Source organism: Phodopus roborovskii, unplaced genomic scaffold (genome assembly GCF_943737965.1).
Source record: "Phodopus roborovskii unplaced genomic scaffold, PHOROB, whole genome shotgun sequence".
In the NCBI taxonomy this organism is placed as follows: domain Eukaryota; kingdom Metazoa; phylum Chordata; class Mammalia; order Rodentia; family Cricetidae; genus Phodopus; species Phodopus roborovskii.
The window spans coordinates 10,968,565-10,990,615 of record NW_026125489.1 but is presented as its reverse complement, the minus strand read 5'-3'; the positions used below and the strand labels follow the sequence as shown (position 1 = coordinate 10,990,615).

At 44.3% G+C, this 22,051-nt stretch overlaps 2 protein-coding genes across 2 annotated transcripts in view; one reads left to right on the top strand and one right to left on the bottom strand.

Moving 5' to 3' along the window:
- On the bottom strand, positions 1 to 9,861 carry Thap2 (THAP domain containing 2). Its single transcript, XM_051176229.1, has 3 exons — positions 9,677 to 9,861; positions 3,692 to 3,887; positions 1 to 841 (listed from the first exon to the last, which is right to left on the bottom strand). Exons 1-3 carry the CDS (start codon positions 9,745 to 9,747, stop codon positions 455 to 457), a joined length of 654 nt encoding a protein of 217 aa, XP_051032186.1. The 5' UTR covers positions 9,748 to 9,861; the 3' UTR covers positions 1 to 454.
- A 522-nt stretch (positions 9,862 to 10,383) lies between these two features.
- Zfc3h1 (zinc finger C3H1-type containing) overlaps positions 10,384 to 22,051 on the top strand; it is a 44,686-nt gene continuing 33,018 nt past the window's right edge. The window contains exons 1-2 of the mRNA XM_051176228.1: positions 10,384 to 11,032; positions 16,274 to 16,690. Of these exons, the coding sequence (XP_051032185.1) occupies positions 10,399 to 11,032; positions 16,274 to 16,690 (1,051 nt within the window). The 5' untranslated portion in view covers positions 10,384 to 10,398. The remainder of the gene's footprint in view (positions 11,033 to 16,273; positions 16,691 to 22,051) is intronic.

Here is a 22,051-nt window from a genome sequence, read left to right as displayed (position 1 = left end):
TTGCCCTGTACCCCAGAGGTTTTATTCTATAAATTTTCAACCACAATCCCAATAATTTAATTAATACAAAATCCAGTAGTTTTAAGTTCACATTTAATATGATTAGCTCCTCCTACCTTGCATGTTCTTTAGAATGTAATATCCCAACTTTGGTGTAGAATGTTTTTCCTCATATGAACATACCATTTGTCATTCCTATTTGACAGCAGTTTAAAAAAGCAAACAGTGTTTCCGCAGACAGCGTCTGAGTACATGATCCTCATGTAAGGCACTTCCGCTCCTTCTCAGAGTTGTCGCTCAATTTCCCCACGGTCCTTAGACTCAAGTCTAAGTTACATAATGACTGTTACTTCAAGTAAACGCTAAGGGCCCTAAGTCTCCTGGAAGATGAGAAGACGAGAAGAAGGGCATCGGGTTCTGTGTAAGGAAAGCTTGGATGCAGACCTTGTCTGTTCTAGATTTCCAGAACGGGTAATGTTCTGCCTCGTTGATCTCGCTCCGCAAGTTTGCAGTCTTCCAGCGGAAGGCGTAAGGCCGGCGGCAAGATGTGCCCTGCGACGCCCTTAGGCAGCAGGCTACTTGCTTCTAAGTTCTTCACAAAGCACGTGGCCTTGAGCCATCTTCGAGTTGCCCTGCGTTCCCTCTGCAAGCATGTTTTCATTTGTCTTCTTAAGCTTGCTATTTCCTTTTCGAGCTGAATTATCCGTCTTTTCGCCTCCAGAGGGTTCCTAAAGGCATAACTGTGTTCAAGCAGCACCTGCCGACTGTTGGGCTTTGAAGGACACGGTCCAGCTGGAGTAAGACTGTCCTTGTTCTTCAGAAGACTCCTTGACTTGAGTTTCTGAGCCGAAAAGAGAGTTGAGCATAAATTATGGATATCACAAATAAGTAAACAGTGTCGAGTTGTGAGTAACTCGGCATTTAAACTGCTCCTTTAACGGGGAACAACTGCATGCCATCTCCTGTGACCATGGCTACAGTTTCCCGGCAGGTTGAATGAATTCTAAGTCACCTTGTACTTTCCATTTCTCAGGCATGGGCTCTCTACACAGACGGCTCTGGCTGTCCTGGGACTTGCTATGCTATGGGAGACCAGGGTGCCGTGTGCCATGCCTGGTCAGTTACCATTTATCTACAGAGACACCCAAACACTGATTTAGAAGTAAGAGGTGGTTTTTCCAGGCACCTCCCACATTATCCAATATGGTTCTTTGGAGGCTTTAAAAATCTTTTTCAAGTCTTTTTACTAAGACAAAACTGGAATTTGTTTAGAGACCTTGTTTATCTATGGTATGGATCTGATCCACTCTTTAAGTATTAGTCTCGAAATCTGATGAATAGTTCACACCTGGAGTCTACATACCAACAAAAACTCACATATCTATAGAGGTCTGTTCTCAGGTATCAAGTTCCCAGACAGATTTACTTATGAATTCTTCACACTAAATCTTCAAGGATTTAAAATCTGGCTAGGCATTTTTGTGTTCAACCCTGAAAGCTAAGGGTCCTTTTGTTCACTGTGCTTTGGAAATTTTAAACCAGTTATTGTTTGCCCACTGTGCCACATCTTCTCATAATTGTCTTTTACTAAGGAAACATTCTTTGGGGTATGAGGGTATACGCTGTGACCCTGCACTTGGGAGGCTGAGGCAGGAATGCCACACGTTTGAGGCCAGCCTAGAGCTACCCAGCGGAATTCTCTCAAAAAAGCCAAAATATAAAGAAACAAAACCATTTTTGCATTTTTGAGGCAGAGGCAGGAGGACGCCTAGCTGAAGGGTAGCTGTAGGGATGGAGGACAAGGACAGCTAGGTATGAAAGCCCCGGTTGCTCTTCCAAAAGACCCAGATTTGATTTCCACCACTTATGCAGTGGCTAACAGATGACTGTGACTCCATTTTTCCAGGAGACCCATTGTCCTCTTCTGGTTTCCACAGGCACCAGGCATACACTCAAGCAACACCAATACACATAAAATAAATCTTAAAAAACAAAACAAAACAACCAGCTAGAGACTTTGAAGATAGTTTGGGGTACCTCAATAGAAAGATTGTCTCTCCAAACGAAAATGAAAGCAAAGCAAAAAACAACCCAACTACTACTTACTGAAACATTAATTCCCCGGGCAATAATATTGAATAAATTACAGTTCCTACCATCAAAAAACCTAAACTGGTCTCTCCTTATAGAGAAATGTCTGAGCTTCCCTTTTCTCTTCATTTTCTCAGTTTCTAACAGATTCTGGCACAATGGAAAGTTTCATAGTCACTGGATAAATAAATGGTCAGGATGTCAGAAACAGGTTCCCTCTTCCCTTTTCTTGAGAGAATGCCTCACAAAGCCCCAGCTGGTGTGGACCTTTCCATGGAGCAGACGAACTGCTCCCCTGCCTCCTCTACCCCCGAGCATTCCAATTTCAATATGTGAGTGCATACTCGGGGGCAGGGAAACTTTGAGGTGCTCCAATTGGGAAGGTTGAGAAATAGGGAAGCCCTTGCTGTTCTGCAGCCTTTCTAACATCGTCATCGTCACCGTCATCATCATCATCAGCAGCGATACACAACCTTCTCACCCACTGAAACATTAACTCTCATCCGCTTCTATATTCAATGTCACGGTGAACCAATAGCTTTTTCTTTCCCAGTGGGAGGGTTCCCCTTTTCAAACCCCCCCCCCGTGTTTTCTACCTTTTCTTTAGGTGACTTCCTCAGTTTTTCCTCTCTAATCACATCAATGTTTCCTTTTTCCTCCTGCTGTCTCTCTCCTCTGGTGCTGGATGTCAAACTCTGGACACACTCTAACATGGAGCTCTATTTGCAGCCTTAAACCATGTGGTCTTGTGTTGTTTTTGAGACAGGGTCTTAGTATGCAGCTCTGGACGCCCTGGAGTTCAATACGTAGACCTGGATGGGCTCAAACTCACAGAGCTCCAGTGTTTCCTCCTCGGAGAGCTGGGATTTAGGGTATGCGCCACCAGCCAGGCTTAAACTTGTTTTAATTCATTCACCCTGTACCTAATTCTCTCTTTTCTTTCAGATGAATCAACATTTGACAATTTCTTACTCATCTCTCAAGCTCCTGGCTTTAGTTTTAGCATCTGACTAAATTGCCCTATGCATGGCCAGAAACCTCTAGTGTTCCAAACTCCCAAGGCCTCACTCCTAAACTGAGGGAGCTCTGTACTTTCTTATAAAGCCCAGACCTGAATCACCTTCTCTTGGCACAACCAACTATGAGTTCTTAAAGGACTCACCAGCACATCACTTGCTCGTCATCTTACAATCACAGCAGTGTGACTCTCTCTAATCTTTGTGTTTCTGCCAATGGTACATTTACTGATAACTACAATAATTTTTAGTTATGCAAGGCTGCAGTTCTGGTGAAGCACTCCATATGCAAAGTGCTTGGACCACGAGCGTTCCAGACACTGAGGACTTGCATAGTTTTTTTTTGTTTTGTTTTGTTTTTTGCTGCTGGGCATTGTTGAATTTGGACATCCAGAAGTCCAAACTCTGAAATTTGTTTGGAGTTCACAGGGGAAACAAAATTGGGGTCAGGAGCTCCTAAGCTCTAGGTTTTTGTGGCGTGTCTTTACACACTCGTTTTAGCACAATGACAACTGCTCACTTGCACAAACAAAAAGAAGTAGGATGTAAGACGCGTGTTAAGAAAGGAGAGTGGTATCACCTACCATGGACTTTATATGGGTACAAAAATCAAAAATGGTTGGGACAGCATCCATTTTTAGTCGACGAGTTTGTCCTGTTAGGTCAAAACAGGAGGCTTCAAAGTGCTTTGAACATAGAAAAGTGTGTTTTCCTGGCACAAAATTTTTGCGCCTAACCAGGCGAACCCATTCTCTTCTTCTTTTAGGATCCAAAGGAAACCTTGAAACAAGCAAACAAAAAGCAACTCAAACTCCGGCTTTCCTGCTTTTGTTATCCTTAAGAGTTAAACTTAAAAAAGTCTGTCATTTGTGGAAAAAAAATGAAACAATCTCCAGATGCCAGTTTACGATTTTTGTTGTTAATAATTAGTCAGAAACGCTTAGCTCTATTTTTCAAGAATTTAAGAAGACACGTTCCTTCTGACCTAGCCCTTAGCAAGCTGTTTTTGGCTCTGCGCCATCTTGCTGCCCCCAACGCTGCACGTTTCTTGAGGAAAGCGATTATTATTACCTATCTGCTTATCTTTGACCATGCCTTGCAAACAATGAGAATTCAACAAAAATTTGACATGTTAATGCAAATACAGGGTATAGAAATAATCCACTGAGATCTACATAGTTAAGCTGCGTTTGAAGAATTTCTGGAGCTATGGAGCATAGCAGGAAACAATTATAAAAAAAGACAAAGGATCGTTAAGTTATCGGTTTCCTCTCATATTTACTTCAAACACAAAAGATACATCCATCTAACACATACTGCTTAAAGAAGACACAAATATAAAGGGCTGTTTCTGAAAACTCCAGTAATTCTAGTTTTGCTAATTGACTTGGAAATGTAAGAATAAACATCCATATATAGTCAAATTTCAATTATAATCATTTTATTATTATTTTTTAATTTAGGGCAAATGACCACTGAACCTCACTCATAACCTGAGTTTGATTTCCTGGACCCACCTGGTGGAGGAGAAAAAAAACCCAATTCCCACAAACTGCCCTCTGTCTTCACATGTAGGCCATGGCACGTATAGTCTTTCTCAAAGACACACAGTAAACATATGAATGTTAGAGAGCCCTTCGGTACTACGTGTGTATGGCACATGTGTGTGGGCACGTGTGCCACCTTGCAAATGGAGGTCTGAGGCCAAGCTGTTGGAGTTGGTTTTTCTCCTTCACCCTTCGCACGGGGTCTGGGATCAAATTCAGCTTCTAAATCTTCTTTGGTTTGATTAGTACATCCTCCATATGAACTAATTTGTGTATCAAAAGAGCCATAGCACCCATGTGAGACCATGTGGTTTAGGCCTACCACATGTATGGAATTAATGTCCACACATTGCCAGTGATGAGGAGTATAGACGACAGCCCACAAATGCCCTGCCTCACAACAGACCTGCCCCGAAGATCTGTTGCCACCCCACAGTTCATAGTTTGAGTTTCTGCTGAAGGTATGTTCTGATCAGCTTTCCAGCCCTCATCATTTCTCAGTTCTCTCTGCCCTCTGAGCTCTTTGAGACAGGGCCTACCTACCTAACCCGGGCTGGACTGCAGCAGACTATGTGGTCCAGGGCCAACCTAAAACGCTGCAGTCCACGTGTCTAGCCTTTCAAGTGGAAGATTACATGAGTGAGTAGCTCCATTTGGTTTAACTAATGCCCTAACCTGTTCTCACTTCAAGGAACTCTTACGTCATTATTTAATGGTGTGTCAAACCAAGTATATTTAACTTTGCTAGGGAATAAGTAAAGATGAGCAGTAGGTATTATTTGGGGTCTGTTGGCTTCTACCTTGAGTGCTGGGATGGTAGGCGTGTACCACCAGAGCTGGTTCTTAGAGCATTATTTTACATTATGTTTTACAGGCGTTATCTGTTTTGTTTTTGAGACTCTAATGTCACCCAGCCAGGCTGACAACAAACTAACTATGTTGCTGTGGATGACCTTGACCTACTGTGGATTACAGGTCAGTGCAACTCTGTCTGGTCCTTGAATATGCTATTTGATAGATGTAGATCATTGGCTAAATTTAAATAATAATAATAAAAACATCCTATAAATATCAACAAATTCACATGATGGTGATAGATGGATATATTCTTGTTCACACAACACACTCAGGGATTTATAAACATTTACATGCTTTGGAAAAATCACTCAATAGTTTGAGCAATGCTATTTTGCGTGGATACTTTAGGCACTGTAGATGTGGTGACAATAATAATAATATTAATAAAAGCCTACCCTCTGAGTGTGTACTGTAATTGAGAAGGTAAATAATCAAGTTGTCCTAATGCGTTATCAGAGGCTGAGAACATTGTTGTTGGACAACCAAGCTAGCTCCTTTCGAACAGTATTTGGACACAGCAGGCAAATTTACTTAACTTTTTTAGACCTCCTTTTTGGACTTAATGGTGCCAGAATGAAAAGCAGGGTCTCATATATACTAAATAAGTATCTACCACTGAGGTACATTGCCAACCCCAAGTATTTTATTTCTATCATCTGTAACGTGAGGTAGAAATGCCTCTAAGGGGTTAGGGCAGCTTTGGTGGAACCCTGTGTCACTGATCAAGTTTGGAAATTTTTGGGTCAAGGAGAGACCATGTCAGAAAAAAAACAGAACAACAGCACATCACGTTCACACACATTTCTTTTGAAGATTAGAAAATGTAAATGCTTAGCTTAGTGGCACAATAGGTCTGTTGTAAAGAAGTAAGTATAGGGCTATACAGAATAGGACATTCTGCTTTATTTACAAGGCCTTAAGAAAGGGCCCTCAGTGGGAATAATGGCATTATAGGAATATCTTAGGAGCAGGAGATAAAAATATAAATGGAGGGTCTTCTATGTCAAAAATATTGAAATACATTCAAAATGGGCTGACCTGCAAAGATGACGGAACCAGCTGTCAAATACAACCATTATTAAAGGCTAATTTCCTAACATTACTTTTAGTCACGTGCGTTTGTGTGGATATGCACATACAAACTCAGGGACCCAAGGAGGCCAGAAGCTAGATCCCTCAGTGCTGGAGTTATAGATTGGGCTGCCTGGTTCAGGTGCTGGGAACTGAATTCAGGAGCTCTGCAAGAGCGGTAGACATTCTCAGCTACTGAGCCGTCTCTCCCGTCCTGATTTCTAGCTTTTAAAATTATTCATGTCTACTGCATCAATATGGCAGAACCACAATAGAGTAGTGTGGTATTGTATGTCTCTGCTGAGCCCCACAATTAGTCATGTCATGTTGGTGGCTTGAAGCCAAGCTTGGTGAAAGTAACGCATCTTAGAAACTGGATCCATACTGCAATCTGGGGCTTTCCCCCTTTCATGAAGAGCCAACGGCTACTACGGAGCTATAGGTTATACGTGCATGAGTGGAAGCCAGGAAACCAGTCAAGATGCTGTTACAACAAATAGTCAACAGGGAAAAGTGATGTTCACAGAGGCAATTTTAGTAGGTTATGAAGGAAGGGGATGTAGGTTGGAATAGGTTAAGATGTATAAAAAAGTAGAAAATAAATTTAGGCAACATAATTTTAAAATGATTTTTATTTTGTATGTGTACATGCCTGAATGTAACTGTGTGCAAGAGTCCAAGGAAGCCACAAGAGGAGTTTGAGCCCCTGGGTCTGCTCTAGGAGCTGTCATGTATGTGGGTTCTGGGAAGCAAACCCAGGTCCTCAGCAAGAACAGTGAGCATTCTTAACCCAGGAGCCATCTCTCCAGCCCCTAGGCAACACAATTGCTCAGGTGGATAAAGAAGTCTGTGCTGGCCAGGCATGGTGGTACATGTCTTCAATGGAAATACTTGGGAAGCAGGGGCAGAGATCTCTGAGTTTAAGGCCAACCTGGTCTACACATCGAGGATGAGCCAGCCAAGGCTACATAGTGACACACACACACCATCTATGTCCTATAAGAGCTACTAAATACTATTTGTATTTATGAAAACAGGAATATATTTTTATTATAATGTTATTTTAGAACCCATTTTTGTTTTGTTTTTGCTTGTTCTGTTTGGAAACAGGGCCTTATTTTGTAGCCCAGCCTCAAATTCATTTTGTAACTCAGGCTGGCTTTGAACTCACGGTGATACTTGTAGCTACTCCCATGTAAACGGGATATAGAAATGTGCCTGCCTATCAACTGTCAAGACCTAAGTTTCTAAGGCTAGTTTCACATTAGATGAACACTATGTATATAGTGCCTTCTTTTTTTCCTTCCAGATAAGAGTTTTATTCTGTAACCCAGACAGGCCTGGACCTGGGGGTGGGTTCCAGGCTCAGCCTCCTATGTTCCAAGATTACAGATGTGAGCCATCAAACCTGGCTCCTCATTGCTTTTTGTGTCTAGACGCCTCCCTGTCATCTTCCACATCTGATTACCAAATCCAGCAAATTCTCCTCAAACACTCCTCAAAACCTGTCTACTTCTCTCCACCCTCACTGGCCAAGAGAATCCCGTTCAAGGCCACTGGATGGATCTCCCACATTTACTTAAATCTTATTTTGAGACAAGGGTCTACAGTGCTCAGGCTGGCCTCACAGTAACATGTTCCTGTCTCCTCATTTCTGAGATTACAGACATTCATCACCTCGCCAGGCTTGGCCTCCCTTTTGCTACAGCTTCCTATTTTCTTCTCATTCAACTCTCTCACCTCCTCTAATTCAGCACTTCTGTACCCACAACTAAGCAGCAGTATTCAGCTCAGTTGCCATATGGCATGACTTCCCCGTGAAAGAAACAGCAGATAAATTAACATTCTACAATAGGCTCCTTTCTCTTCAAATTCACCTCTGGTGAAGCTTGACTAGCACCTTAAGTACCACTCTTTAACTCTACCCTGCAGCCAGGAAGGCTTTTTTTATTATGGAAATCGAATCATGCTATTCTTTTTACATTCGTTAGAGCTTCTCAAGGGCTCTTGGAACAAAACAGAAACTGCTTAGGCACAGAGGCCCAAACCGCTGTCATCTCTTTTGTGAAGTGTCCTTTGACTTTTCCAATGCTAAATTGGGCCTCTTTGAATGCCTTTTCTGCAGCACTCCAGTGTAATTATGCCTTCCTCTCCTATTCAATTCTGAGGTCCCCGAGGGTAAGGGCTTTCTCCGTCATTAGCATAGTGTCAGGCGCTTAGGGACCTGGAGTACAGCAGGGATGAGAAAGAACACAGCGCTGTTTGCGCACGAAGTAGTGTAAAACCAAACAGCAGGGGGGTAGTTTTAGGGGGCAGCTCTTAGTAATAGTGAGGTAGGGAAAAGGTCAGGGCCCTTTTCTATATCCGGAGACGGCAATTTACATGGTGGGGTGTATAAAATAACTGTTTTCGCTTAAGTTCCTAGAGCTGCTTTTCTTCGTCTCATCCTTAGATATATTCAAGGCAGGGTTCAAACGCTTTGCAGAGTCAGGCTTGGCAGAGTCCAGAGACCCGGGGGCGCTAACCGCGCAGGGGACACAGAACCTAGGACCGCCGCCAGGGTCCGTTGCAGAGCCGGCTTCCGTGTGTCCGCGGTTTGGCAGGCACTGCTGCTCAATTGCGTACGTGGCCGTCAAGCGGGTGGCCCAGCGGCTCCGCAGTTAACCGTGCGTGCCTATCGCGACTCAGGCTAGCCACGATTTCCTCATTTTAAAACTCGAGCACGGCAGGCAGGCTTGCATGCATGCATGCATGCATTCATTCATTCACTCATGTTAAACAGGGACGTGTTGACCTGAGCGGGAAATGGCCATTCCCTGGCGGCGTCACTCGTGTCAAGGCACGGCCTAAGATATGAAAACAAACACACACGCGGGAGGGCGGAAAGCAGAGGCAGGCGCGCGGTGCACAGCAAGGGGCCCGCGTTTCTTTCCGCAGAGCCGGGGTCAGCTCTGCTCGGGGAAAGGAGCAAAAAAACAAAACAAATCAAAACAAAACACCCCAAACCCAAACCAAACACACACAAAAGCGGGGGTGTCCGCGTGTCCCGGGGCCGCTGCGCGCGCCGCCGCCCCGGCCCCCGGCCCGCGTTACCTGTGGAAGCTGACGTTAACGTGCTTGTCGTAGGTGGCAGCGCAGCCCGCCGCGGCGCAATTGGTCGGCATCCTCCCTGACGCCACGGCTGCGGCTGCTGTCACAGCGCCAGACGAGCGAGGCCCGCGGCGGCCGTGCGCGCCCCGTCCCGGCTCTTTGTTTACATGGCGGGGGCAGGCCCGCAGAGACCGCGGCGCCCGAGCGACGGCGCCGCGGCAGGGGTCTTCGCCGCCACCGGGCGGCTCCGCCCGCCGCGCACGCTCCCCACCCACCCCGCTACCCGGCCCGGGGGTGCCGGGGACTGCGGTACCGCCCCGCCGGGAGCGAGGGCGAAGCCGTGCGCAGGAGGCGACTACAACTCCCAACGGGCACCGCGCTCCCGCGACATCGCGAGAGTCGGGAGCCGCCTCCTTCCGGCGTGCGGCCGGAAGTGACGGCCGGGACGCGGCCTCCTCCACCGCCTCCACCTCCTTCTCCACGGCTCCTTTCTCGCGAGGCGGAAGAGCAGCAAGGGGGCGCTAGGAGCGGGTTCGGGCGGAGCGCCGGCCCGGCGAGGGACATCCGCGCGCGGTGCGGGGAAGTTGGGGGAGCGGAGCCTGCGCGGCGCCCGGGCCCGTTAGGACACGGACACGGGGGAGAGGACGGAGGGCGAGGCGGCGCCGGGCGGGCCCCGGGGCGGACGGACGGCCGGCTCCGGCGCTGGGAGCGGCGCCGCTGCCGGGATGGCGGCCGCCGAGCCTTCGGCCCCGGCCTCGAGCGGCCTGTCCCCGAAGGAGGAAGGGGAGCTGGAGGACGGGGAGATCAGCGACGACGACAACAGCAGCCAGGTCCGCGGCCGCAGCCGCAGCCGCAGCCGGAGCAGCAGCGCCAGCAGCGGAGGCGGCGGGCCGGCCGCGTACCCGCCGCGGCGGAGGCCGCCCCACCCGCCCCGCGGCGCCGCCGGGGCCTCGTCGTCGTCGTCGCAGCCGCCGCACCCGCACCCGCAGCAGCTGCGGAGCTTCTCCCGCCCGCGGCACCCGTCGGAGCGGGGCCACCTCCGGGGCCACGGCGGCTACCGGCCCAAGGAGCCGTTCCGGACTCACCCGCCCGCGGGCCGCATGCCTTCGGGCTCGCTGGCGGAAAGCAGCCCCCGGCCGTCGTTCTGGGAGCGCAGCCACCTCGCCCTGGACCGCTTCCGCTTCCGCGGCAGGCCGTACCGGGGCGGGAGCCGGTGGAGTCGGGGCCGAGGCGTGGGCGAGCGAGGCGGCAAGCCGGGGTGCAGGCCGCCCCCGGGAGCAGGAGGAGGAGGAGCGGGGCCCGGATCCGGATTCGGCGGCGGCCAGCCTTGGCGAGAGCCCTCTCCACCCCGCAAGAGCTGTATCCTTAACCAACGTGGCGGCCGCGCTGCCCCCGGGTGTGGCGGACCCGGGCCGCTTTGCCCGCCGCTCCGGGAGTCGGGACGACACGCCCCGCCGCTGTGCTTTGGGGTTCTTTTATTTATTTATTTTTTTATGTTTTTGCTTTTCTTACGTTGCTTCTGTCGGATCGGACCGCTCTCCTCTCCGACACGGGTGTGCCCTGGGATCCGTTCGGGTCAGCCAGGGAAACCGAGCGCATTGCAGCCCCGGGCTTCAACGGTACGCGCCAGCCGTCCAGACTTCACCGGTCAGCGGCCGGGAAACTCGCGTAGATTGTTAGATTGTCAGAGGGAAGGAGGACCCGCAAGGGTCTGGAGGAACGCTGCTGTTACTTTATATCTCAACCCTGGCATTGGGAATTGAATTGGTGAAGTTTCCCTCTGTCATTTCGTCTTACCCTCCTAGAGTTGTACGTCCTGGTGACTGACTTAGAAAGTGTGCGCGTGTGTGTAGATTACCTCCCCCCCCCCCCTTTTTTTTTTTTAAACGTTTCACTAGTTTTAGGAGTTCAGATCTTTTAAATCCATCCACACGTGGTTGGAAAGCTATATGCATTAAGTTCACTTTGCTATGTTCACTTTGTGGCTTCGTAATTCTTGATGCTGCCTACATGTAGATTAGAGGAAGGGATAAGCTTAATCAGCACTTTCTGCGTGTTACAAGTGTGTGTGTGTGTGTGTGTGTGTGTGTGTGTGTGTGTGTGTGTAGTATGGACAGGTGGGTAAGAAAAACAGCCAGTTTCCTTTTGCCCCTTCTAACCTTACTGTTGGTTACCTTTAACATTACAAAGTTTACTTGGGTTTTATTTCCAGAAATTAATTGTCCAAAACGTTCCTGTTTTATGATGGGTTTATACATCCTGGCTTGTACTAACTGTTTAAGATAATTTACCGAGCACATTTATTACTAGCGATAATTCCCATGATGCAATGGTTGTTTAATATAGTTTCTATAAAAACATATATATATATATATATGACACTTAATTGGAAGATACTCAAAATTATTTTTATGGAGCACTTTAGGCGACATTGGCTTTTTCTAGACGTCATGACGTTAATGGGCAAGTGGTATTTAAAGAAACAACAGATTTTGCTGTTCCTGTGTCCTGACAAAGCTTATACTTCTGTCACCTAAAATTGGCTTGGAAGCATCTCAAGATTGTTTTGGAGAACAGTTACAGGTAAGTAGTAACCTTTTAAAAACACAGTGAATGCTCTTTCATGAAGGTTAGAAAACCCATGATTATATGCAAACACCATGGCTTTTTGCTTTCCTAATTCAAAAATAAAGGATGTTTAAATCGTGTTTTTTAAGGTTACGGGGATGAAATGTGTAATATATGTTGGAGAAACAAATGAAAATAGAGTTTAGTAAAACGTCAAATGGGGGACAAAAGCCCAGTGACAATTGAAAGTTGTTAGGGTTGCTGCCTCCTTTCCCTCAGGTCCGTCCGTCTGTCCACTACTGTATGGTTATGCCATACACTAATATTTTATGTGCTTATGGAAAAATGAGTAGGCAAATATCCATTGTGGTTAACCTGAATTGACTTCTCTAATCGCTTGTCAGAAGTCAGATGTGTTATTGTTTTCAGAAAGAACAGGATGCTCGGTTTGCTTGTCTGAATTATTGTTTTCAGGGAGTATCAGTCAACCACCCTAGGAGTAGTGTTCTCAGTAAGAACTGGAGCGAATAAAACTTGGCAATACCAACAAGCCCTGTCCATACTCCTTTATATCAGTGTTCAATTTAGCTTAATTCATATGTCCATTGTGATTATAAAATGACTACGTCATTATTGCCTAAAAAAGAATGAGGGCAGCTCTGACTCAACTCAGCTTAAGTGATTAGAAATGAAATAGCTTCAGTATCTTTTGTATTTTTTTTTTTTTTTTTTTTTTTTTTTTTTTTTTTGAGACAGGGTTTCTCTGTATTGCTGTAGAGCCTGTCCTGGAACTCACTCTTGTAGACCAGGTTGGTCTTGAACTCACAGAGAACCACATCCACCTGCCTTTGTTTGCCTCCTGAGTGCTGGGATTAAAGGATTATCATTATTACTATTTTTTGGTCTATTTTTTTGTTGATCAGTTAATCATATTTGGAGTCAATTATTGCAACTTTAAAGAAAACAGAATAGACCAGATTCTGTTTCAGGTTTTTTTTTTTTTTAATGGTTTTTCTAGACAAGCTTTCTCTGTTTAACAGCTGTGATTGTCCTGGAACTGTATTTGTAGTCTGCCTACAGATCAGGCTGGCCTCAAACTCATAAAGGGTCCCCCTTCTCTGCCTCCCAAGTGCTGGGATTAAAGGCATTAGACACCACTGCCTGACCTGTTTCAGTTTTTGTTGTTGTCTTACTTTTTATGTGTTGTTTGGAGACAGATTTCACCGTAGCTTCTCTGTTCACTGTGTAGCCCGGCTGGCCTCAGAGCTGTGGCTTTTGGCTTGCACTGGTCCCCCTATAGCTCTTCATTCCTGTTCAGTTTTCCTCTAACTTTTTTGTTACTGGTTTTTGGTTTTGTGAGGCAAGGGTCTCACATAGCATAGGCTACATCAGGACTCCTGATCTTCTGTCTAGACCTCCTCAGTTAGGATAGACAATTTGTCAGTCTGTTAGTGTTCAGTCTGACTCCAATGTATAACTTTGAAATCAGAGGAGATTTAACGTAATTAGGACAGTGTCTGCCATGGGTCAAGTTATCCTATCTTCATTTTTAGTTTCAGCTAAGGTTGAAAAGTGGTTCTTCCTTTAAAACAGCAGATTTAAAGTCAGTTTCTCTTCCTCTTTCTCTCTTTTTCTTTTTGGTACTGAGGGTTGAGCCCAAGGCTCTGCTATAAATATAGAAAGTGCATCACTGGTTCTTTTAAGTTTTGCTTGAAGAGAGGATCTTGTGAAGTGGCTCCCGGCCTTGTCTCAGCTTCATGGTGGTTGGGAATGTAGGCATTTGCCATCAAATGATAATGAAAGCAGTTTGTTTTCCTTTTTTAAATATTTTATTAATTTTAAATGTGTGTGCATATACGCACGTGAGTGCTCCTGGAGACTAGGGGTGTTAGATTGCCCATAGCTGTAACTACATGCAGTTGTAAGCCTCAGTAAGCCTCCTACCATGGGTGCTTGGGAATCAAACTCAGGTCCTAGCTGCACCATCTTTTCCAGCCCAAGCAGCTCTTCTATTTTTCCTTGTAACACTGAGCTATAGCCTCAGCAAGTAGTGGATAGAAACACAAGTTAAGTCACATCTTGACAAACAAGCAAATGTTGATTTGTTCCTAATTATGCTGTCAAGGTATTTTGTCTCAGAGGTAAGTTAATGACCATAAATAACTCAATTGTTTCCACTTTTTCAGTCATGAAGTTACTTTTTGGTGTATTGAGTCTGTTCCCCTTATAAATATCTACAGTGTCTTTAGTCATTTGGTTTTAGATGGCTCAGCTGGAATATAGATAATTATAGTATTTATGAACAAAGAGTGCATAAATGGCCAGGGAGAATTAAATACTTTTTGGCTTCGTCTAGAAGGTGTCTTGAATTGCAGTCAAGTTGAAGAATAGAAGCCTAGATACAGAGCTGCATCAATTGTAATGAGCTGGGAAAAGGTAAGGTTGGAAAGGTAAGCACGGGTCAGATAACAAAGGCATTCATTCATCCTGAGGGCTTTGGCCTCTTAGGAGAATTAAAGAGAATGGTCTGAAGCTTTATAATCTATAAAGATTACTTTGGCAGCCAGACTAGTGCTCAGGTGGCAGAGACAGGTGGATCTCTGAGTTCAAGGTCAGCTTGATCTACAAAGAGTGTTCTAGGATAGCTAGACCTGTTAATGAAGAGAAATCCTGCCTCAGGAAACAAAATGAAACAGGTTATTTTGACAGTAGTGTGTGCATGGGTTGTGGATAGAGTACCCCAAATACCTTATCAATTCAGATTCCTCTCATGTGGTAGGTAAAATGGTGGGAATACTTAAAATGTTTTCAAATGAAAAGCGACTCAATTCTGACAGCTACAGAACACCATTTCAAGCTTTGAAGACAAAGGAGTTAGGAAGCTTTAAAAAAACGTAGATAACTGAGAAGACATAAAAGTCACAGCAGCAGAGACAGCAATGGTGTACAGTGGCTGCAGAGGAATCAGGTAAAATGAAGATTAAAACAGTACTCTATAAACCTAGATCAGTTTCTGCTGAATTAATAAAACAAGCTAGATTCCATTTGGTGGGATGGAAGGAAAGAAAGGTATTGCCAGGTATTGGTGGCACACACCTCTAATCCCAGCTCTTGAGAGGCAGAGGCAGGTGGATCTCCATAATTTCAAGGCCAGTGTGGTCCTCAGATGGAGTTCCAGGACAGCCAGGGTTGTCTCTGGGGTTGCAGGGACAGGACTTCTTTTAAGAAGCAGAGATTTACTAGAACAGTTTGAACAGCAGCAGGACTGTTGTTTTTAAGTTTGAAGTTCATTTAGTTCTCAAATATGGTCATGATTCCCATTTTTGAATTGGTTGTCAAAAGTTTGAAGTCTTGGTTGGCTGTCCTGTTAATAAGCAGAGAAGGACTGTTATAGCCAGTGAAAACCCAAGTGGTTTATTGAAACTATATGCTTTACCTGGGTTTTCACTTCTTAACTTCGAGTGAAATGCATATTATATTTATGAATTGCTGTAAATTATAAACGTATCAGATTTAGCACATGATTCATTCTCAGTTTATTATGTATCTTAACAAATGTCTTTTCATACATTACTAATTGTCAGTGTTCATTTTTTATTTTCTTTTTTTAAATTTGAAATGAGAAGAAACTAATAAAAGAGAAGATTCCCTCCTGATTATCAGAAGTGTAAATTGTCAACATCTGTGACAAAACAGTTTCTTCCCCCTTCCTTCAGAAAGCGTCCTTACCATCCGTTCAGTGCTTTGGGTTTTCCTCATACTTACAGAAGGAAGGATGCTACCTGTGGATTCAGCTGGTAATTTCTGACTTAATGATTTTGTGAGTGGACTGATTGTATGGATACTTGTTGAATTGCAATATGGGCACATAAGCAGGCATTAGCAGCACATGTATTAACTGGAATTTAGTAATTTAAAGATACCCATCCATCTTGAAATATTGAGGGAGAAAAATTCATCTGTAACTTAAGTATTTTTGTTAAATTTAACTGGAAAATTTTTGGAAACTGGTTTCCTTAATATGCTGTTCAGCCAAAAGTTTTGGAAGGTCTCCGTCAAGAAAACAGAATCACTCGTCCAAAAGTGAGAACTGTGGGGAGGAGACTTTTGAGGATTTGCTTCTGAAGTATAAGCAGATACAGCTGGAGCTAGAGTGCATCAATAAGGATGAGAAGCTAGCTCTGAGTAGCAAGGAAGAGCATGTGCAGGAAGATGCTAAGACGCTGCATGCTGAGGACCAATCGAGCACTGACAATGGCGGTCCCACCAAAGACTCGAGTAAGGAAGTGGCTCCCGAGGAGAAGGCGCAGGGCAAGACTTTTCAGGCCTTTGAATTAAAACCACTGAGGCAGAAACTGACGCTACCAGGGGATAGGAACCGGCTGAAACGAGTGAAGGACGGGACAAAGCAGCTGTCCTTGAAATCCAGCACCACGGACGCTAGCCAAGGTAATGCACTAACAAGCAGAATTAGCTTTGTTCAATACCTTTTCTGTAAGTGCCTCTGTACCTTCATCATAGGCCTTATTATTACTTAATAATAAGGTTTGCTCACTGAATGTTTTGATTGAGGCAGGGTCTCACTCTGTAGTCCAGGCTGCCCTGAAACATGCCTCGTAGTGGTTCATGCTGGCCTACAACGTGTAATCCATCTGTCCCAGCTTCCCGAGTGTTGGGATTGCAGGTGTGTGCCACAATCCCTGACTTCTGCTCATCCATTCTCTAGGACTTAAAAAGGTTGAATGTAAGGGATAATAGTGCCCACTTTTCTTTGTTTCCTAATGAAAGGAAATGTACCATTAAACATTCAACATGATGCTTCAGTGTTTTGTAAGATTTTTTTCCCCTTTTTTTTTTTTTTTTTTTTTTTTTTTTTTGAGACAGGGTTTTCCTGTGTAGCCCTGGCTGGCCTGGAACTCAATTTATAGAGCAGACTGGCCCCGAACTCTCAAACTCACTGAGATCTGCCTGTCTTTGCCTTCTGCTGGGATTAAAGGCATGGGCCACCAACACCTGACAATTTCTAAGTTTTTAAGATTTATTGGATAAAGATAAAAACCCTCCTCCTAATCTTAGCTTGAAATTTTAAACATTGTGAATAGATTTTGAAGTTTAGCCATCTTTGTGGTAGAATGTCAATGTCTTAAGGTGTGTGACTTTTTTTTTTTTTTGTGCTGCATTTGTTTAACTCTGTGAAGCTGTGATTCTTTGCCTGTCTAAAACACCTGATGGTCTACTAAAGAGCTGAACGGCCGATAGTGAGGCAGGAGCGAGGATGGGAGGGGTTGGCAGGCAGAGAGGAGCTAGGAGAGAACAAACTAGGGGACTTCAGGAGCCAGCCACCCAGGCGCACGGCCACCCTGCCAGCCAACGAGCCAGCCACAGGATAAGACTTGAAAGTAAGAGTTACAGGTAAAAGCCCAGAGGCAAAAGGTAAATGGGATAATTTAAAATAAGAAAAGATGGCTAGAAACAAGCCAAGCTAAGACCGGGCATACATAAGTTAGCCTCAGTGTGAGTTATTTTGGAGCTGGGTAGTGCACCCCCCCCAAAAAAAGAGCCAAAAAGCCAAAAGAGCAAAAACAGCATAACAGTCTTTTTCTGTCACTGATGAGTTTTTAATTTTCCTTAGTATAACAAATTACGTTGATTGAATTTTGTAGTGTTTAATTAAGTACCTGTATATCTGGACTAGGTTATATATGTTGTTTTTTAAAATCCCTGCTTAGTATTTTCTTTACTAACATAGTTTATACGAACTAAAATCTAAAATGTACTGTTGAGTATGTAGCTTCTCTAAATGTTGACTAATGTTGGTGGTTGAATAACTGATAATCATCACCAACCATACAATTAGGATACGTGCCTTTTTATTTTTGTAACATTTCTCTTGTAAGTGGTTTTGATGTTTGTGTGCCATCAGCAGACTTGTGGGACAAGCGCTTTACTTACTGGCTCATCTTGTCAGCTTTAATACTTAGCAGGCCTCTGAATCTTTAGTCCATCTGGTAATCACCTGCTCCAGGGTTTCCCCAGTAACAGAAATGGTATCATGCAGTTTACTTTTATTTATGTATGTATTTTATTTCTTTCTTGGTGGTCCTCACACATGCTAAGCGAGCATTTTATCCGAGTGAGTCTCACTTATTTTCTATTTTGAAATAGAAATAGGCAGGCTCTCAGTAAGTTGCTCAAGGTAGCCTTGAACTTGGGATTCTCTTGCTTCAACTTCCCAAGTCACTGGGATTGCAGGCTGATACTACCAGGTCTGTCTGATTCGAGGCTTTTCATTTAGAACGCTGTTTGAAATCCATCCATGTGGCTGTCTATACATCACTAATTCATTCCTCTTTATTGTTGAGTGGTATTCCCATGTGTGACTGACTCTACAGTAGTGTATGCATAGGGTAGAGGGACATTTGTATTTTCATATAAATAGAGGTTGGCTAGTGGCTCACTTGTGCTCCTAACCTTTAATTACACCCCACCCTGTTTACCTTGCCAAATTTTAATGTGTGGTTCTGATACCCTTAAAATGAATTGAGGATGGTTGCCAAGTCCTTCTATGGGATAGTTTAAGATTACAACCACACCTGGAATGTGTAGTGGATATTGCTAGTAAAAGTGCCAGGGTTTAGATGGAGGTTTTGTTTGTTTGTTTTTTTTTCTGGGATGATACTGTTTTTGATTCTTGTAACATTGGAAATGAACATAGGGCTTGGTATATGCCAGGAAAACTTTGTATGACTAAGCTATTCCTGCACCTATATTTTGGTCAATCTATTAAGTTTTATTAAAATTTCCCACTCTGGTATATTTACCTGTATGTTCAGACAGACAGACAGACAGACAGACAGACAGACAGAGAGATGCTGCTGAGCTTGGCTGTGAACACTTTATCCCTAGTGGTCTTCCTGCCTTAACTGGGACCCCTGATGAGGACAGCCTGTGTGTGTGTGTGTGCGTGCGTGCGTGTGCGCACACTGTAGTGCATGGGTTGGAGGACAACTTCCGTGGGGTCATTTCTCGGCACACTGAGATTGCCAAATTGTGAAGCACTGTGTCACGCCATGAACCATCTCGCTGTCCCCAAAAACGGTGTTTCATTGTGCTGCCTAGGCTCATCTCTAATTCCTAGGCTCAGGCAATCTTCCCACCTGGGAATCTGGGTCTACAGTGTTCACTCCTGCCGCCTAAGTGGTCACTGTGACATCATAAGCCTGCATCTTAGAAGGGAACATAGCAAACATGATGAACAAATGAATTGTTAGTATTAGCAGGTTCAGTTTGAAGGTACAATTGAAACGAAGGTTTAAAGGCTTAAGATAAAGGACAAATGAATAATTGAAAGATATTTCTAGGCAATCGAACATTTATTTTTAAAGACAGACTAGCATCACCTGTCAGCTTGGGTATTAGGCCTTACCCAAAATGTAGTGTGTTTTGAACTCTGAAAGCAGGCTCCTTGTTCTGTATGTCCCCCAGCACTCTGTCGGTTTCTCATATGTCCTAAAGTTGGAGAATCTCTGGACTAGAATTACGACATGCTGCAGATAGTCCTGGCATACTGAAGAATAACAAGAAGCTATCTTCCTAAGGAAGAATGAGGCCCGTGAGCGGTGGAGAGGAGACAGGGTGTTAGAGGCATGTTCTGTAGAACCTTGGAAGAAGTGTGCTTTAAGTTCTGAGTGAAATGGTTTGGAGTGAGAGACGGCCAGAGAGGTCTCTCTGGCTGCAGTGTTGAGAATATTCCACAGTAAAGAGAAATCTCTAATGCATTTGGTGACGTTTTTATAATTTGGGGGTTTTTGTAATATGTATTTCTAGCTTAATCCCCCCACACACACACTTTTTTTTTTTTTTTTTTGATAGGATCCCAACAAGTAGCCCTAGCTGTCCTAGAACCAACCCACCTTGTAGACCACGCTGACCTTGAACTGACAGTCTTCTGCCTCTGCCTTTTGGGATTAAAGGTGTGTACTAGATCTTACAGCTGGTTTTTCATTTCTTGGTTTTTAAAGAACACTTTTTCCACCCATGGATCATAGTGTACACCTTTAATCCCAGCACTCAGGAGGCAGAGGCAGGTGGGTCTCTGAGTTTGAGGTCAGCCTGATCCACAAAGTAAGCTCCAGGACAGTCAGCACTACACAAAGAAACCTTGTTTTGAAAACAAAAACAAAATAAAAGACTTTTCCCCACCATGAAACTTTATTCTTATGTGCGTGGTTTTCCTTTTTCCTGGGATAGTCTCATTGTTATGGTTTTATCTGCCATCTGTAGGTGGATTTTTCTTTCCCACCTGCCAGTTCCCAGATAACCAACACAGCGTCTTAATATTACTATTAATGATTGGCTGATAGCGCAGGCTTATTACTAGCTAGCTCTTACAACTTAAACCCCCCCCCTTTTTTTTTGTTTCCTAAGTCCAACCACGTGGCTCATGTCTTGTTACCTCAGTTTGTACACATCCTGCTTCCTCTGTGGCTGGCGATCCTCACTTAGACCTTCCCAGCAATGCATATTCACGGTGTACAGAAGGGTTATTCCAGGGTCCCCCCTTTTTTGTCTAATTAAAAAGGAAGGCTTTAACCTTAACACAGTGAAACTGTATATAAAATGTACGCTGATTCCACCTTACATGGAATGCCAGGAGTAAAAGTTAACTACTTGCTAACGATGTAAGACCTGTTCACATATTGGAGGCTCTAGATAATAGCAGGTATGATGGTGTACATCCGTGATTCTAGCACTTGGGAGTTGGAGCCCAGTTTTGGCCACATAGTGAGACCTTTTTCTCCATCTCATTGGAATAATGATGGAGATTAGATACGTCAGGCTAGCGCATAAGTAATCACAAGGTCAATTTAAGTACTGATGTATATTTAAAATGTCCATGTAAAACGTTAGCTGTGCTCGGAAGGTGCATTCCAGTAGATGTCTGCTCCTGTGGTTCATTCAAGGAGCCTGAGACCTTAACTAACCCCCAGGACACTCGGGATTCTAACATGGGAAAGGAATGCATTATGTACTATTGGAAGGCTGTGTCTTTTTTGGTCAGCCTGTTGAGTTTTGTCTGATAGTTTTACTTTGATGTATGATTGATTTGATTATAATGGTACATTCGTCTCTGGGGACTATATAGACTAGGCTGGCCTTGATTTGCCAGCTCCTGCTTCCCAAGTGCTGGGGATTAAGTACATGTGCCTTTTTAAAACAGTGACCTTACTAAAAAATTTTTACTAGTGGTACATGAAAAAAAGATAGTGATCTCAGAACAATGGTGATGCATTTTTTATATACTAAGTGAACTTTTAGATGCAGTGTGCTGTAATGAATGTCACTTTGAAAGAAGTGCTTGTAGGATTCTGTCACATCTTGGAAATGTTTTCTGTAGAGCATGGAGTGTTGCTGGAATCAGATGCTGAGCTCTGGCTCCAGGCGTGAATGATAGCTCATCACAGTGAGACTCCCCTGTATTAGAAGGGTGTGGTTGTATTCCTGTATGACTCAGAGCACCTGGGCATAGGTCTATGTATTTTCTGCTTTTATATATTCTTACTGTTTCTTTGAGATGAAAACCATGCACAAGTAAATATGAGATTTATGTTGGGCTACAATTATTTCTTCCCCTTTTATTTTTCTCTCCTACCTCTTCTTCCTCCTCTTTGATTTTTCTCTCCCTCCTCCTCTGGTCCTCCTCCTCCTCTACTGAGGGTAGTATCATGAACCTCACACAAGCTAGGCAAATTATCTAAAACTCCCAGCTTCCAAAGTGTTCTAATGAACCATTTGCTTTGTAATGAATAA